This window comes from Hyaena hyaena, unplaced genomic scaffold (genome assembly GCF_003009895.1).
Source record: "Hyaena hyaena isolate Hyena2069 unplaced genomic scaffold, ASM300989v1 scaffold_104, whole genome shotgun sequence".
Lineage (NCBI taxonomy): Eukaryota > Metazoa > Chordata > Mammalia > Carnivora > Hyaenidae > Hyaena > Hyaena hyaena.
Genome location: NW_024080736.1, coordinates 2252447 through 2269398, shown reverse-complemented (window position 1 = coordinate 2269398; position 16952 = coordinate 2252447). Strand labels below are relative to the sequence as shown.

At 41.4% G+C, this 16952-nt stretch overlaps 1 protein-coding gene across 1 annotated transcript in view; it reads right to left on the bottom strand.

Annotated features, from left to right (window-relative positions):
* Positions 1-6190: 6190 nt before the first annotated feature.
* The window catches only part of SMURF2 (SMAD specific E3 ubiquitin protein ligase 2), a 117412-nt gene continuing 106650 nt past the window's right edge, over positions 6191-16952 (bottom strand). Inside the window, exons 14-19 of the mRNA XM_039235975.1 lie at positions 15689-15867; positions 14019-14156; positions 10652-10772; positions 8376-8577; positions 7063-7138; positions 6191-6761 (exon numbers count right to left, since the gene is read on the bottom strand). Coding sequence (XP_039091906.1) covers positions 6662-6761; positions 7063-7138; positions 8376-8577; positions 10652-10772; positions 14019-14156; positions 15689-15867 — 816 coding nt within the window. The 3' untranslated portion in view covers positions 6191-6661. The remainder of the gene's footprint in view (positions 6762-7062; positions 7139-8375; positions 8578-10651; positions 10773-14018; positions 14157-15688; positions 15868-16952) is intronic.

Here is a 16952-nt window from a genome sequence, read left to right as displayed (position 1 = left end):
AAACATTAAAACAAAAATAAAAAACTTTGCCCCCTGAAGAACAAACCTGGAAGCATGCTCCCTGATTTCAAACTATACTACAAAGCTGTTAATAATCAAAACAGTATGGTATTGGCATAAAAACAGACACACAGATCACTGGAACAGAATGAAGAGCCCAGAAATAAACCCACACATCTGTGGTCAATTTACAACAAGTGAGCCAAGAATATACAGTGGGGAAAGGTCAGTCTCTTCAACAAATGGTGTTGGGAAAACTGGACAACTGCATGCAAACAATGACCGTGAATCACTTACACAAAAATTAACTCCAAATGGATTAAAGACCTGAACGGAAAACCTGGAACCATAAAACTCCTAGAGGAAAACATAGGTGGTAAGCTCCTTGACATTGGTCTTGATGATTTTTTTTTTTGCACTTGACACGAAAAGCAAAAATCAACAAGCGGGACTATATCAAACTAAAAGGCATCTGAACAACAAAGGATATGAACAAAAAGGCAACCTACTGAATGGAGAGAAAGTATTTGCAAATGAGATAATCTGATAAAGGGTTAATATCCAAAATATATAAATAGCAAAAAAAAACTGTCCAATTAAAAAATGGGCAGAGGAACTGAATAGACACTTTGCTAAATGCAACACACAAAGGGCCAACAGGTACATGGAAAGGTGCTCAACATCACTGGTCGTCGGGGAAACGCAAATCAAAACCACCTCACAGCTGTTAGGATGACGGTGATCAAAAAGCAGCATTGGTGAGGATGTGGAGAAGAGGGAACCCGTGTGCGCCGCTGGTGGTGATGTAAACTGGCTCAGTCACTATGGAAAACAATATGGAAGCTCCCCCCAAAATTAGAATTACCGTATGACCTAGCAATTCTCCTTCTAGGTATTTATCTGAAGAAAATGAAAACACTTCCTGGAAAAGATACATGCACCCCCATGTTCATTGCAGCTTTAATGATAGCCAAAATATGAAAACTTAAGTGTCCATAAGAGAATACAGTGTTTATATACAATGTAGTGTTGTTCAGCCATTAAAAGAAAAATAAGGAAATCTTAACCATTTGCAACACAGCGGACCTTAAGAGTGTTATGCTAAGTGAAATAGGTCAGAGAACTACAAATACCAAATCTCATACATGGAATGTAAAAACGAACAAAATGGAGCTCATAGAACCAGAAAAAAGGCTGCTAGAGGTGGGGGGGGGCAAAAGTGGGTAAAAGAAATCAGAAGGAACAAATTCCCAGTTATAAAATGAATTTAGCTGGGGCACCTGAGTGGTTCAGTTGGTTAAGCATCCGACTTCAGCTCAGGTCATGGTCTCGTGGTTCACAGGTTCGAGCCCTTCTTCAGGCTCTGTACTGACGCCTCAGAGCCTGCTCCGGATTCTGAGTCTCCCTCTCTGACCCTCCCCTACTCATGCTCTGTCCCTCTCTCAAAAATAAACGTTGAAAAATATTTTTAAAAAATGAACAAGCCACAGGGATTAATGTACAGCATGGCGACTATAGTTAATACTGTACTGCTGCATATTTGAAAGTTGCTACTAGATCTCAAAAGTTCTCATCACAAAAAGAATGTTTAATGTACCTGGTGACGCAGGTTATATTAGACGTTATTGTGGTGATCATTCCGCGATCTATATACATACCAAACCAGAAAGCTGTATGACTGAACCTAACATTATAGGTCAGTTAGACCTCAATTAAAAAAAAAATACTTTGCCTTTCTGGTCTGGATCCTCCACCTGGCCACGCCAGCAGCATTTCTGGGAGAAGCGAGTGGTCTGAAAGGTGGAATCTGTTATGCATCTCCATCTTCACTCCCAGCTCCTGTACTGAAAGTCAGAACGCTTCGTAAACGCTTGGGGGGGGCGGGGGGGGGAGCAGGAGAAACAGCCTGGAAGGGTCCCTCACCCACCCTGTGGGGTTTACAGCCCATATTATAGACTGATGTGAACACAGATAAATCATACCCTGAATACCCACAAAAAGTATGCTGATCAGCAACACTTGAGCACATTACCTTGGAAACACAGCCAGCTGTATAATGAAGACGAACAAGGAAGAAGCCACATCCCTGGCAGCCAGCACAGCTTGGCACGTAGTAGGAGCACAGTAGGTATTTGCTGAAAGAGCAAAAATAAGTCAGTGCAAATACCTCCTAATAAAATGTATTTAAGGGGCGCCTGGGTGGCTCAGTCAGTTAAGCGTCGGACTTTGGCTCAGGTCATGATCTCCCAGTTCATGGGTTCGAGCCCCGCATTGGGCTCTGTGCTGACAGCTCAGAGCCTGGAGCCTGTTTCGGATTCTGTGTGTGTCTCTCTCTCTCTGACCCTCCCCTCCTCACACACACACACTCTCTCTCAGAAATAAGTAAAACATTAAAAAATAATAAAATGTATTTAAAATCTGGCTTGTCTAGTTTGCTCAGACTGTTAACATAGGAATGTAACCTTTTTCTGTAGAATTGCCTCTGTCCTGTTAGGAGGCTCCTGTCCTGTTGTATGTATCCCAACTAAGCATTTGGGGGATGAAATTCAAACAAATGCAGTGGGTTCCAAAGTGAACCTTCATTATAACGAAGAGACAAACCTTCCAGGTCGTCCCACAGCAGAAAAATGGAACACTTACCAAATCAAACCTCTGGGTAATTTATACATTATAAAAATACTAAAATCCTTACTATACTAACACTACAAACTTTAGACAATAACCAGTAAACATGGCACTGTGAGACAAAGCAAAAAAAACAACCACCAAGAAACGTCAAAAGGTTACAAAAAACCCGGAAGCCATGCCATTCTGTGAACCTTAATAAACCACTACCACTCACTCCATTTCCCCGACCTTCCCTCTCCGTGCAGCCTGGGCTCTGGAGAGACTCACGCGGGCTCCATGCTGGATGCAAAATCATCGTATCCTTTCTCCACCCATATATTTAGCTGGACTTACACCCACCGTCATTTACAGAGCCGTGAATCATGACCCTTAAAGTCTTGGTTTCTCGGGAAAATGTAACTCGTTTCTCCTTTTCAGTCTGAGGATTTTATTGCTCAACGCCAGGGCAGCCAGTGAGGCCCGCGGGAGCCCTACAGGCGCCGGCACGGGACGGCCAGGCCCCCCGGTGGGCCCAGAGCAGCCTCGGAGAGCCGTGTCCACGCAGCCTCCCAATGGCTACTGCCAGCCCGTCAACGTGGCCCACTCTACCTGGAGGTACAGGGGTCCTGGGCTCCCCGGGGGGCGGCGATGTGACGCGGGCAACGACTAAGGCAGGCGCGTGAACCTTAACACTTCTCACTTGACGCCTCATCTGCTGTCACTCTTTATAAAGCCAATCATGAAGTTTTTTTCAAAACAATTCATTATAAACTCTGTATTCTTAAAAACTTTGATGCTGTGACAGTGCAAACAGCATTCATTTTATTGCTCAACTTCGGCATGGGCACATACATAGTTAATTTTTTAAAAACCATTTATACAGATGTTATTGATAAAGCTCATGTAACAACCGGGTGAAAATACAAAGAATATCAAGGCTAAAACACTCTGCAATAAATACAAATACAATGAAAACGATAAACCTTTGTTTTTAAAGTCAGTTTGAGAGAAGGAAGAATATTACATTAAGTGAACTAATTACATCTAAAAACAAAACAACTCGGCGCCTGGTACAATTGTCACCCTTGCGCAAGAACGGTCATTACCACAAGTGGCACCTGTCGGCCGTGTGCTGCAGCTGAAGAACAGAAGCAGAAAGAGCTGCTCGATCAAAGTGTGAAGATGACCGGAACGATCGCTAAGTCCCAACAGCGCAACCAGTTCGACGCACTGGAAGGTCAAAGCCGGCTTAGTGTTGTAAGAGAAAGCAAATTACCTTGTATTTAAAACAAAAGAAAATTTGTGCTCTGAACTGTATTTAAAAAAAAAAAAAAAAAAGACGATAAAAATAAAACCCAGTCAGGGCAACAAACTATGTGCAAAACAAAATGTACACTATACACGGCACAATTTAAAAACTCTTTACATCAAGAAATAAGACCCTCTGAAACAAAACTCACCTCAGCGCTGCACATGAGCGCTCAAAAGTTCATAATTAAGCATTCATGATGGAAAGGTGGGTATGGAAAGGTGACCTCACATATCGGAAATAGCACAACTAGAGGAAAATGAGAAAAAAACCCAGCTAAGAGGGATATGTGGAAATAAATATTCACATTAAACATGAGGTGCAAGTCCAAGATTCAATGACACATTGGGGGTTTGGTTTGCTTAGCACCTATTTGGAAGAAATCAGGTAACATAATTTTGAAAATGAAATCTAAGCCGTGTCTTTATAAATTATGTTGATGATAACCACAGACTGACTGTTAGGGTAGAATTCTTTTAAAGCTCTATTAAGTCATTATTATGAAGTTAAAAAGGCACTCAAAAGCGATGCATTAGCCTGCTTTATTGTATATTATGATCGTAGCATGTATTACTGCCTCTATCACTTAAGATTTCTCTCAAGTGTTCATCATGTACTTAACTTTCTGGAAGATTCTAAGAGTAGGCACAATGACACTGCACTAGTGCTTTTCTATAAAAGAGATGGACCTGCAACCGATAAGGTACTATTGTGAAAGCTGAAAACTGACCATCTAATAGCTTAGAAACCTTTTCTGTACATTTTGGGATGTTCTTAGGTACCACTAAGAATGCAGTAGGAAAACACAAAGTGTCTGGGAAGGAAAAGGTCAGCATAAGCACGTTCCCACCACACAGTTACGACCATGACTAACCTGCACATTGCAGTCCAATCTGGCTGAAATGAATTCAGATACTTAGAAACCACACAAGTAGTTCTCAACTTTTTTTTTTTTTTTTTTTAAACAGCAAAATTTCCACTTCCTTTATCCCCTCCCCAGCCTCCCACCCCCCTGAAGGCTTACTTGGAATCCCAATACACAAGACAGACAAAGTGGGAGCTGCTCTGGGGAAAGGGGGGAGTGGTGGGGAGTTAGTGGCTCCTGCTCAAAACCATTTAGGCCTTCCTCGCCCTCTCCGTCCCTCCTCTCGTAAACCATTACTTCTGAGGCGCCTCGCAGGAACCCCCTGGCTCTTGGACACAGACTGGAAACCAATCCATCAAATGAAAGAACACAAAGGACCTATTCCCTTGATAATTAAGCTGCAAAATTTAAACAGAGCTATCTCATTAAAATTTGCCCTTGATTCACATCAATGTAAGAAAAAAAATATATATATATGTATATATATATAATAGTGCAGATTTCTGAGTTGAATTAAAAAATTCATCCATGACTTCAGATGTTTCCAATCCCTCACTCCAGAATTTTGGCTGCCTTCTGGATCACACGACATGCCCCACACCCGGACAGCTGAATCTGGACATTTCACAATCAGGTGCTGATCAACACCCAGGGAACTGGGATTCCCTCACCTGCAAAACCAACTCTTCGGTTCTCAAGTAACTTATACCATAGATTTAGAATCACTATTTCTTCAGTAATCCTACCTCCTGCCCCATCCCACACCCACTTTATTAGGTAAAAACAGGATTTTCTATGCTTGCTAAATAAAATTTTTCCTTTTTTGTAATTTTAGCTGATTAAAACATCATGAGCAGCTAAACAAAGATTCTGGATGGTTTACTTGATAGAAACTCAGACCGTAATTGAAATATAGTATAAATTAGGTGCACTTGTCATAGGAGACTTTGGTTTGCAGAGAAACAGCATCTATATTAAAGATAAGCTGACCCAGCAGAAGAATGAAAAGCCCATCCCATCCACACGATCTGAGGAGCTATAAAAATGCAGTATTTCCATTTAAGATGAAAAGTAAATCCAAAATACCTGATCATATTGATTCAAGATTTAAAAATTAGGATTCTTAAAAGTCTCTTAAAAACAAGGAGCCCCTGAATGCATCTTACTGTATCAAATAAGCTACTAAATTTAGACTAGATGGTTGCATCAGGAATCTGACAACCCAAATTCTGTAGCTGTGTTCCAGGAAATTCGTGCTCGAAAAATATACAAAAGACTCACTTAGGCTAGGTTGAAACATATAATGCTCTTAAAATATAATGCTTTGCTATAGAAAAATGTAATTAAACGTGTAAATGGCTTTTTTCTTAAAGATAATGATTCCTTTAGCCAATTGTTTACAAAGGTAGAATCATTCAAAATAATTTTATTTCTTTTTACAAAGAGCAAGTACAGGAACGGTTCAAAATCATGTATTCGATCCAAATGAAATGTGACGTGTACCGACTGCTGGAGCTGTGCTGATGTCTGAGAGCCTTGAAATCTGTGGAGCGATCTGAATAGGTTTTACCTTTTTATAAAAATAGTAGTAGTCTTTAAGTGTAGAATACTGCCTAACTCTGGAAATGTAGGAAAAGTCAGCATTCTTTAGGTTCAAGATATTAAGTTTAAATAGCAGCTGAGTGTGGCCTCATGGCAAAGCATAAAGACCTCTTTTTCTTCCTCGAAAAGGAATTTCAGAACTGTCCTCCCCTCACAGTGTCCTCAACTTTTTGGGGGGGGGGTGCATTTTCCTGTATTTCAGCATTCCGGGCAACTTTGCTGAGAGGAGGCTGTCGGTCAGGGTATAAATAGAGTCCGGGGTAAATCCGTGAAGCTCATCATTCCACAGCAAACCCACATGTCTCTTCGATGGCTGTTAGCAGCTTTTCGTATAACTTTTCATAGCTTTCGTAGGGCGGAATGTCTATTCGATTGAAGCTGAAAATAAGCAAATCAGATTTGACACAGTTTATTCAAAGTCAGCAAACCGGCCTCACAAGCGTGTATTAATACGGTCACGTCACTTTTTGGGACACAAAGAAAATTACAAAAGGCTGTATTTCTCTAAAGCAGAAACTGCCACTTTTAGGTTTTCCAACCAATTTCTGAATAATCTTAAGCCACTTAAAAGCTGCTTATCATTCTGTTTAGAGGTCCTTTTAGTAGTAAGAACAGTAAATAAAACATCAAACCGGTTTAGAACGAACACGCACATACATGGAAGGACAGGAAAGCTCACCACGTGTGGGCCTTTGGCAGGTTGTTGGTGCAGGCGTCGATCTGGTGAATGGTGAAGAGTCGTGGGCCTGCGGCGCCTGCAAAACAAGCACGTGCGCGTCATGTCACCGCAGGCGCCCGCGCTGGCCTCCAGAACCTCGGAATAAAGCTGGTACGGAAACCACAGGACCTAGGGATGGGGATACTGGTGACTCCGCACAAACTGCCAAGGGCAGCAGGAAAAGAACCTGGGTTCTGAAAGCTGGAAATGACCTTGGAGAACACTGGATTCCTTAATACGCTAGCATTTCAATTCGAGAAAAAGTCCAGGCTAGAAATCCTTCGCCAACTTCTATCTTCTATAAAAAACCAATGTGCCGAAAGTACGAGACAAAAAGTAAATGAACAAATCCAAGCTCAAGATTCAAAAAGATGACAACCTAAATACAAATTCAGGTTTCATGCTTCAAACTTGGCCGGGAACAAAAGATTAGCAGCCTATGGAAAAAGTCTCAGTTACCGTGAGATGCCCCATCAAAGGGTACGCAAAATACAGCTCCACTTTACACATCTGGGTTGTCTGCTCTCCAAACAGGGAACGAGAGCACAACTCCAAGTGCGCTTTCCCCACGGGCTTCTGACAGGCGCACTGGGGCCACGGTACTGCTGAATTAGGTACCCGTCTTGCTCTGTATGTCCTCAGTCACCGCCAGCGGCTTCAGAGGTAAAGGAAGCAGCTGCCCCCACCTGAAGCTCCGCCATCATGAGCGATATTACCAAAGCTCCCCGCCCTCCCACCCCCCATGGAATCGCTATTCCATGGAAAACCATTCTTACAGATGGACTAGGTCTGTAAATAAACGGTCCGATGTCAGGCAATAATGAAAGTGCTCTGGGCAAACAAACAGCTTCCACAACTCATGCTGCCTCTTTCTATTAAAAGAACAAAGAAGTAGAGGGGAGAGGCATCCCATGTGGGTGCAGGTTTTGCAGGGTTGAGGTGTGAAGCTGGGCGGACATGGACCAGCTTTCCCTACAGGAAGGTGCAACGCGAGTTAAGAGCAAGGTGTCCAGAAAAGGCAAGGCGAGAGTCGGCACCCATGGTCTCCAGCGTGCGGCACTCACTACAAGCACAGAGAACCCTGGCAGGAGAGGCTCCGGGGAGAGAACCAAGGAGAGGAAGGAGAAGGTATCAAGATCTGAGAGTTACAGATACTAAACAGAACAAAGAGAATCTGTTTCTAAGCCCGTGGTTCATAAACTATGGAAACCAAACAGCGACGCCCTCCCCCAACCCCCCGGATGCGGCATCAGGTGCTCTTCCGGCTCCTCTACCTTGTAAGGCCTTGAAGCCCTGCAGAGGCACTCTAGAAGATCCCGTCACAAACTGAAGTAACCGTGCTCTTCGCTCTTCATCAAAAAACTCCACAGCTTTCCAGAACCACTTGACAACGTTGCTGTCGGGTGTGCAGTGTTTTAACCGGGTGTTTACCTTCCAGTCGTTAACGTCGATCTTTCCAAGTCCACAAATAATGAGCTGTTAAAATATTGCACAACTAATGAGCCAATGGAAATCCAAGTCAAGCCAAAAGTTCCTCAAAACAGAACCTTCAATTTGTAGTGCTGGCTCTTATATGGTGGCTCTTAATCAGCAAGGGTACACATCATAATCCTCTAGAAAGCTTTTCAAAATATACACCCCATCAGGTCCCATGCTCAGAGATTCAGATTCTGGGAGTCTGGGGCGATGTGAGGGACCTGGATTTGAAAAGCTCCCCGGGTCCCTGCTTACTGCACGTCCCTCCCCAGGGTCTGAGAACCACCACTCTCCTCAACACGACAAGACCAAAGTTCTGAAGTTTCACCAAATTCTAAATTCTGTTTCATGGACAGCAACTAGACTCAAAGAGTAAATACAGTGTATATGTGCCTTCCTTACTACCTGCATCGTACCATTCTGGGTTCTAACAGGTATTCGCTTTGGGATTTGGGCAATTCAGTTCACCTCCCTTGGCCAGCCGTTTCCTCCACTGACATGTGGCAGGAACAGCTGCCCCACGACACCCTGTGAAAGAGCCATATTGCTCAGGAGCTCAAGAGATGGTGCTGAATAAGCAGTTCTGCTCATCTTCAAGTTGTATCAAAGTACGAAATACATGCCTATACTGACAGAGAACTCTGCTTGACATCCTGATGCAGCGTCAGCCAAGATGAGCCGTATCTAAATCACTCTGATGCTATCGATACTCACACCTGCTTAGGGCCCAAGACTCACTCACCTCAATAACATACTTAGAAAAGTGAATGATGATAATGTATAAGTAAAGCATAATGTAACCTGCAAATCCTGAATTTTATAATTAGTTCTTAATAATCCCATATAACACACATATACATATATAAACATACATACATACACACTTTTTTAATAAAAAATTTTTAATTTCATTAGCAGTAGAAAGTATGTAATAAATCCTAAGTCTACTGAATAAAATCTTCACGAAAGCTTTCAAAGGTTTCTGGAAAGATTACTAAATCACAGCCACACTAAACAGGGAGGTAGTGATACAAATAGCATTACAGAAGCATTTATAACACAAAAGATATCTCCTAAATTACCAGAGGAATGGTAATTATAAGGCCAAATTCCTCATTCGTTGTATGAACAGATAAAAATAGACTGTATTTCAACTTTGCTACCATTCTTGCTATGTTTTCTTCCTCTTCCTAACCACTTCCTTCCGGCCATTTCAGTAATGAATAGCTCAATCACGAAAGGAATGGGGATGATACGGAGTCAAACCAATCTTTTGAGATTTGCTACCAGGTCTGTTAACAGATTTAGTTTAGAAAGGACACTGAAGTTAATGAATAAAATCATGTTTTACATTTATTTGCAGATTTCAAATATATATACTATCCCTAGCCACTAATTAAAATAAGCTCCTGGAAGAATAAAACCTCACTGTTTTCTCAAAGTAGTTCAGTGGAAATTCAGATGTATTTGGTTAAAGTTCTTAATTATAAAACCAGACCAAAGGTGCTTTAAGGACCAGCTTTAACAAAAACAAAGACAAAACAGTTAACTGTTTATTACTGCTACTGTTAGTAATGAATTATTTCCAAAGAGAGGAGAGATGTTTAGATGCAGTTTATCCTTAGTATTTTAATTACTGCCTCTATGATCTCGACTATCAAATACTTTTTTGCAAAAGTTAGTGTAAATCCAATTGACACTTGGCTTCTAATTCAAACAAATTGCAATATGGTAGAGACAAAGTAACAAAGCTGTATTTAATTAAATCAATAGCCACTTAATTAGGGAAAAGAAAACAACATTAGAAGAATGTACAACCAAGACAGGAAATCGGTTGAAAATAAGGAAGGATAATATGGACAAATAAGTTAAGAATGTTCACAGTATAAGAGAGACAGCTTACTTGTAGCAATTCCAAAGCAGGAAAGACTTGCCGTGAATACTATTCTCACAGCAGCGCACCATGAAACTTCTAAAGCACCAGCAATACGGCTTCCTTCTAAAACTCAGTTAACAGAAAATTCCCAACCTTTCCTTGTTACACTAAATGATGTCATAACATTAATACACTGACCTCTAACTCCTTCTCATCAAATGTCTTCAGCAGATGCTGTGGAATTACTTCATTAAATCCCTTCTGCAGAGCCAGGAACTGCGCCTCAATGCCTCGTAAAAATCTCCAGTTCACGTAGAGCCTGTAAACATCGAGCAGGGGTTTCATGTGATCCAATGTATTCAGGTTTGGTAACGATTATGAATCTCTACGTTAGCAACATGGCGCATCACAAGCACCTGGCATTAAGAGTTTCGTCCAGAGTCTAAAGGAATCTCAGAGTCCCAAGTGTGCTGGAGCCTAAGCTGGGAAGCAGCTCACTGTACGTTAAAAGGTGGAAACCTTCCACTAACAAAGCAACTCTGCAAATCAGGGAGAGGGTGGGTCAACGGCAAGGCAGCTAGAGATTCAATGGGTCTAGAGTTAAAATCTGGATGAAACTGGGGTGCCCGGGTGGTTCACTCGGGTTAGCATCCGATTTAAGCTCAGGTCATGGTATCACAGTTTGTGGGTTTGAGCCCCGCATCGGGCTCTGTGCTGACAGCTCAGAGCCTGTTTCTGATTCTGTGTCTCCCTCTCTCTCTGCCCCTTCCCCACTCATTCTCTGTCTCTCAAAACTGAATAAATGTTTAAAAAAAAAATTTTTTTAATCTGGATGAAACCTTTTTCTGAATTCCAGCATGCGTGCCACCAACCAGAAAAAACAGCCCATGCAACCAAAACTGGTTATTTTTCTAGTTTTGCTTGAAAATGTCATCTGAGGGTGTTGGGTGTTTTGCTTCTATTTTGGGGGGTGGTGGGTAGGGGAAGAGGAGGTAAAGACACTCCTCATATCCAAAATGAGATCAGTAAAAGCCAAGACTGTGCACTTTCTGATTAAATATTCTGTTCCCTGGAGGCTTTATAAAAACTGGAAGATGTAATAAGTATATAAGTAAAATAAAAAGTACAATAAATAAAATTTTAAAAGCATACCAAACTGTATCTAATGTGTAGCTTCATTTATATTTTTTACTTGGACTTATAATTCAATTGCCTTTAAAAAAAATCAGTCTACCCAGGAAAACTTCGCCATCTCAAAAATCTCAGAACTATTCATTCATCTGCCAAATATGTCAACATCTCCTCTTAACTTGGAGAAACAATTCTCTACTTTAAGTAATAAGTTATTTAACATCAGATCCTTTGGTGGACCTCCTTTTAGTCTGTTTGAGAGGATGGCAAAATTACACATCCATCAAGTTTTCCCTGTAACCCTTTTCTGTCAAATTTGTATCTGGTAGGAGATAGGACAGCATGCTAAAAGCATGACTGAGTCTTGGCACATGGGGTCTATGACCCTAAAGTGACACATTACTGAAATTCAGGAAATTCCCATCCATTCTTTTCTTTTCCAAATTTGAAGTGTAATACACGCTTATTTTCTCTGTAAGGAAAAAGCAAACGTTAAATGTGGAGACAGAGTCTGTACTGAGAGCCCACCCTATTACCCTCTCCCCCCTCTGCTGCCACCTTTATCCCAGGCCAACACGTGACCTGCTATGCAGTCTCCCTGGACATCTTCTGCATAATTATAAAACAACAGACTTTTTTCTCATAGAATTCTTATAAAACTTGCTTGAAAAAAAAAGTTGTGGGTTTTGTTGTTGTTGTTTTCAGTAATCTCTACATCCACTGTGGGGCTTTAATTCACAACCCCGACATCAAGAATCACATGCTCTTCCAAATGAGCCAGCGAGGCGCCCCTAAAACTTGCTTTCTAAATCTGACATCTTCTATCTGTCTGTCTGTCTATTTATCTATTTGAGAGAGAGATAAGAGAGCAAGTGAGGGAGGGACAGAGAGCGAAGAAAGAGAGAAACCCAAGCAGGCTCCGCGCTGTCAGCACAGAGCCAATGCCCTGCTCAAACTCATGAACCGTGAGACCATGACCTAGGCTGAAATTAACAGGTGGATGCCTAATTGACTGAACCACCCAGGTGCCCCAGACAGTCTCTTTCTTCTAAATATCCATATAATATTCTGTTGAATGCATGTATTTAATCATTTTCCCCTAAAAACATTTCATCAGTTTTCAGCTGTTTTCACAAATAATATTTAATTGAACATCCTTATTTATATTTCTTTAATGTGTTTCCATAGACTAGATTCCTAAAAACGGGACTGCTGGTTAAAAGGCAGATGCATTTTCATTTTGACAGGCGGGGGATATTCACCACTACACTAACGAGGATGCATTTTCATTTTAGTAGCTGTTATCGAACTGCTTTCCAAAAAAGCTATTCCAGCAGACTGTTGGGCCTCACGTGTCAACCAGGAAAATTTAAGCCAACGAGACTTAAAGAAATTTGTGCGTATATACAGTAAAACAAAGCACAAACTCCCACATCTGATTACCATGGTTTTAAGTTTAGAAGAACTTTAGTTACCACACGCCAAATGATCTAACCCAATACTTCTAAATTCCACAATCACCAGGTGATTATATAAAATTTGAAGGCTATTTTCTCATATTTATGCCTTAAACTCACAACGTGCTTACTTCTAAACAGGACGGGTGCTACTGCCCCAGGACAGAAGTGCTGGCAGCTGGCCACGGCAGCTGCACAACCAGCCGCATGCATGTCCCTGGATGTTCCTGCCTCTGTACAGCCCCTCTTCCACACAAGCCTGCGCTGCCTCGTGACTCACTTTAACAGAAAGAACACAGCAGAGATGATCTGGCCAGTTCTAGGCTTAGGCCTTAAAGAGATCTGACAACTGCTCTTGTGCTCCAGGAAGCCAGCCACTCCATAAGAAGTCTGGCTATCTTGCTGAGAAGAGAGATGCCATGGGGACAATTAAGAAGCCTCAGGTAGGTGAACTTGGGTGGCTTAGTCGGTTGAGCATCGGGCTCCACTCTGAGCATGGAGTCTGCTTGGGATTCTCTCTCTTGTTGCCCCTCCCCTGCTCACACTCTCGCTCTTAAAAAAATAAAATTTTTAAAAAGGTGGGTCCTCAGGTACCACTTGGGGATAACCAGGGAGGCCCCGCCTACAGTGAGACCTAGACCCCAGATGGAGACCCAGTAGCCATTCCAGCCAGTCCCCAGCCATCTGAGCCATCCTAGCTGAGGCATCAGATATGTGAATAAAGAGGCCATCTTGATGTGACCCCCAGGTGACACCACAGGGAGGAGGAGAACGCTGGCCCTGTTGTTCTCTAACCTTATTAGTGACCCACGGAATTGTGAGAAAAAAGAAATGGTGGTTGCTTTTAAGCCACTCAATTCTGCAGAGGCCTACTTTGCAGCAGTAAGTAACACTACCTAAATACTTCGGTGTTTCTCCATATGGCCATTCATAAGCATTAAAACAATTCTCATGCTTGAAAACACAGAAGTGGGTACCTGACATATTCTTTTTTATTTTCTTCAGTAACAGGGATACTCTTGCCATTTGGTTTAAGTTCATGCTGAATAATCTCACCATATGCATTATGTTCGACACAGAAGGTATGGTCCAAAACACCTGTAATATCATTCTCACTAGAAAACGAAAAGAGAAAAGATATTTAACTAGAAAATCGAAAATACAGGTCCTACAGATCTCTTAAGTGGCGAGACAGATAAAATAAGACAGTTTTATAACATGACAAATTAGATCAGATTCCTTTTGCTAGTACTTATGCTATCATACCTCCCAGTTCTTGCACAGAAAAGTCAAAGAGCTTTAACTTTCATCAACACAGGAAACATTTCACTTCCTGAGTAAGGGCAAAGAGCTCTGGCCAAAGCTGGGCTTTATAGGGAAAACTTCAGATATGTTTAGCTTTCAGGTAAGAAGCCTTGTTTTTTGTTTTTTATTTCTTTTTAATGTTTTATTCATTTCTGAGAGAGAGAGAGACAGCGTGAGCAGGGGAGGGTCAGAGAGAGAGGGAGATATAGAATTGGAAGCAGGCTCCAGGCTCTGAGCTGGCAGTCAGCACAGAGCCCGACATGGGGCTCAAACCCACGAACCGTGAGATCACGACCTGAGCTGAAGTCGGACACTTAACTGACTGAGCCACCCAGGCACCCCAAGAAGCCTTATTTGAATCCGGGTATCCCAAGAGCAACTAAATGCCTGAGGATCTCAATAGAAAGCTACTCATGCATTTGGTAAAAATAAGTTTGGCAATGTATACTCATAAACAAATATTCTGACAAAATAGAATTCTTACAGATCCCCTTTTAAAGTATGGTTTCAACAATCACAAATTCAGCAGGAATTCACTACTCTTACCATGTGGGACTGGAACAGAACTTATATCATGTCAAGGAAATCATTACATGTGGTAATTTTTAAAACAGAATATACTACTTTTTTTTCCTTTTGGGGTAGTAACACTAATTTTTAGGAATCTGAAATATACAGGAAAGCAACAGAAAGAGGGAAAGTCCGTATGTGGCCCTAACACTCAGATAATCTCAATATTTTCTGTGCATCATTTAAAAAACTTTTTTTTTTAAAGTACATCCATTTTGATGGGGTGCCTGGGTGGCTCAGTTGATTAAGTGTCTGACTTCAGCTCAGGTCATGATCTCACAGCTCATGGTTCAAGCCTGACATTGGGCTCTGTGCTGACAGCTAAGAGGCTGGAGCCTGCCCTGGATTCTGTGTCTCCCTCTCTCTCTGCCCCTCCCCCACTTGCACATGCAGGAGTGCTCTCTCTCAAAAATAAACATTAGGGGCACCTGGGTGGCTCAGTCGGTTAAGCGTCCAACTTTAGCTCAGGTCACGATCCCATGGTTCGTAGGTTCGAGCCCCGCATTGGGCTCTGTGCTGACAGCTAGCTCAGAGCATAGAGCCTGTTTCAGATTCTCTGTCTCCCTCTCTCTCTGACCCTCCCCTGCTCATGCTGTCTCTCTCTCTCAGAAATAAATAAAACATTAAAAAATAATAAATTTTTAAAAATAAAAATAAATAATAAACATTAAAAAATTTCTTTAAAAAGTACATCCATTTTGAAACACACATCTTTTTTTTTTAAGGCTCACATTCTAACTATAATGAACAGATTACAAGACTCAATACATACAGTATCCACACCAAACTGTTGTGAAGATCTGGATCAACTAACTCCATGTCATCCAAAGTAATTGACTTCCCAAGCAACTGTTTATAAAAAGGCAATGTGAAACCACCATCAATATAATGTCCATGAAACACAGCCATTCCCATTATTCGTCCAACAAAGTGGAAATATGATAAATGTTCCTGAAATTGAGAAAAGTTTACATATAAATACTCAATTAGGTACTATGCAGGAAATTTTTAATAAAAATTAAGCAACATTCATCTTTTTTATAAGTAACAACTTATACATTCTACAACTTATTTATATGGAGTAGGCTATCATATCAAAGATATGTCATAATCATTAGGGAATTTCTATAGCGCATGTTCAGGATTCTCTCCATTGCTAAAATATTACACCAGGGACAATGCTTCTCCCAGAGAGTACAGTCACTTTGTGAAAATGATCTTCAGAAATGAAGTCCAAACTACACTCCCACCATTATAGTTTCATGAAACCACTCACTGATCTGTTCTCTTCCTCGCCTATCTCACCTGCTGAGCCCTTTACAATCCTGGCTCTGTCGTAGAAAAGTTTTCAATCCTAAACCTCCTATTTCCTTGAACTTAACCAGAAACTGAACTTCAAAACATCACAGATTTAAGAGCACAGAGTCTAATTCTGCCAAGCTACTACCTATGCATATTAGGGCAGATTACTTAATCCCTATAGGGCTCATTTTCCAATTCTGGAAAAATGAATGTGAGAACAGCATCTCGGGGCACCCGGGTGGCTCAGTGGGTTAAGCATCCGAGTCTTGGTTTTGGCACAGGTCATGATCTCACAGTTTATGGGATCAAGCCCCACGTTGGACTCTGCGCTCACAGCATGGAGCCTGCTTGAGATTCTCTCTCAATCTCTTTCTCTCTCTGACCTTCCCTTGTTCATCATGTTTCTCCTCCTCTCTCCCTCGCTCTCTCTCAAAATATATAAACATAAAAAAAAAAAAAAAAAAAAAACAATACCTCAAGCAGGTCTCTAAACAGAGTAAAATGAGAAGCCACAGCCCCTGGCACTGGACTGGCACACAGTAAACACTCCACAAACACAAGCTCTAATTACTACAGTGGCAGTAATGGGTTCCCATGCACAATCTTCACCTAAAATCTTTCCAATTTTATAAAGGATTGCTGCAATGAATCTAACATTTCTACCATGTTTGGATGTATTTGTATATCATGATAAACTGTTAGTTGGTTATTTGCATTTTAAACTCTTTTTACTT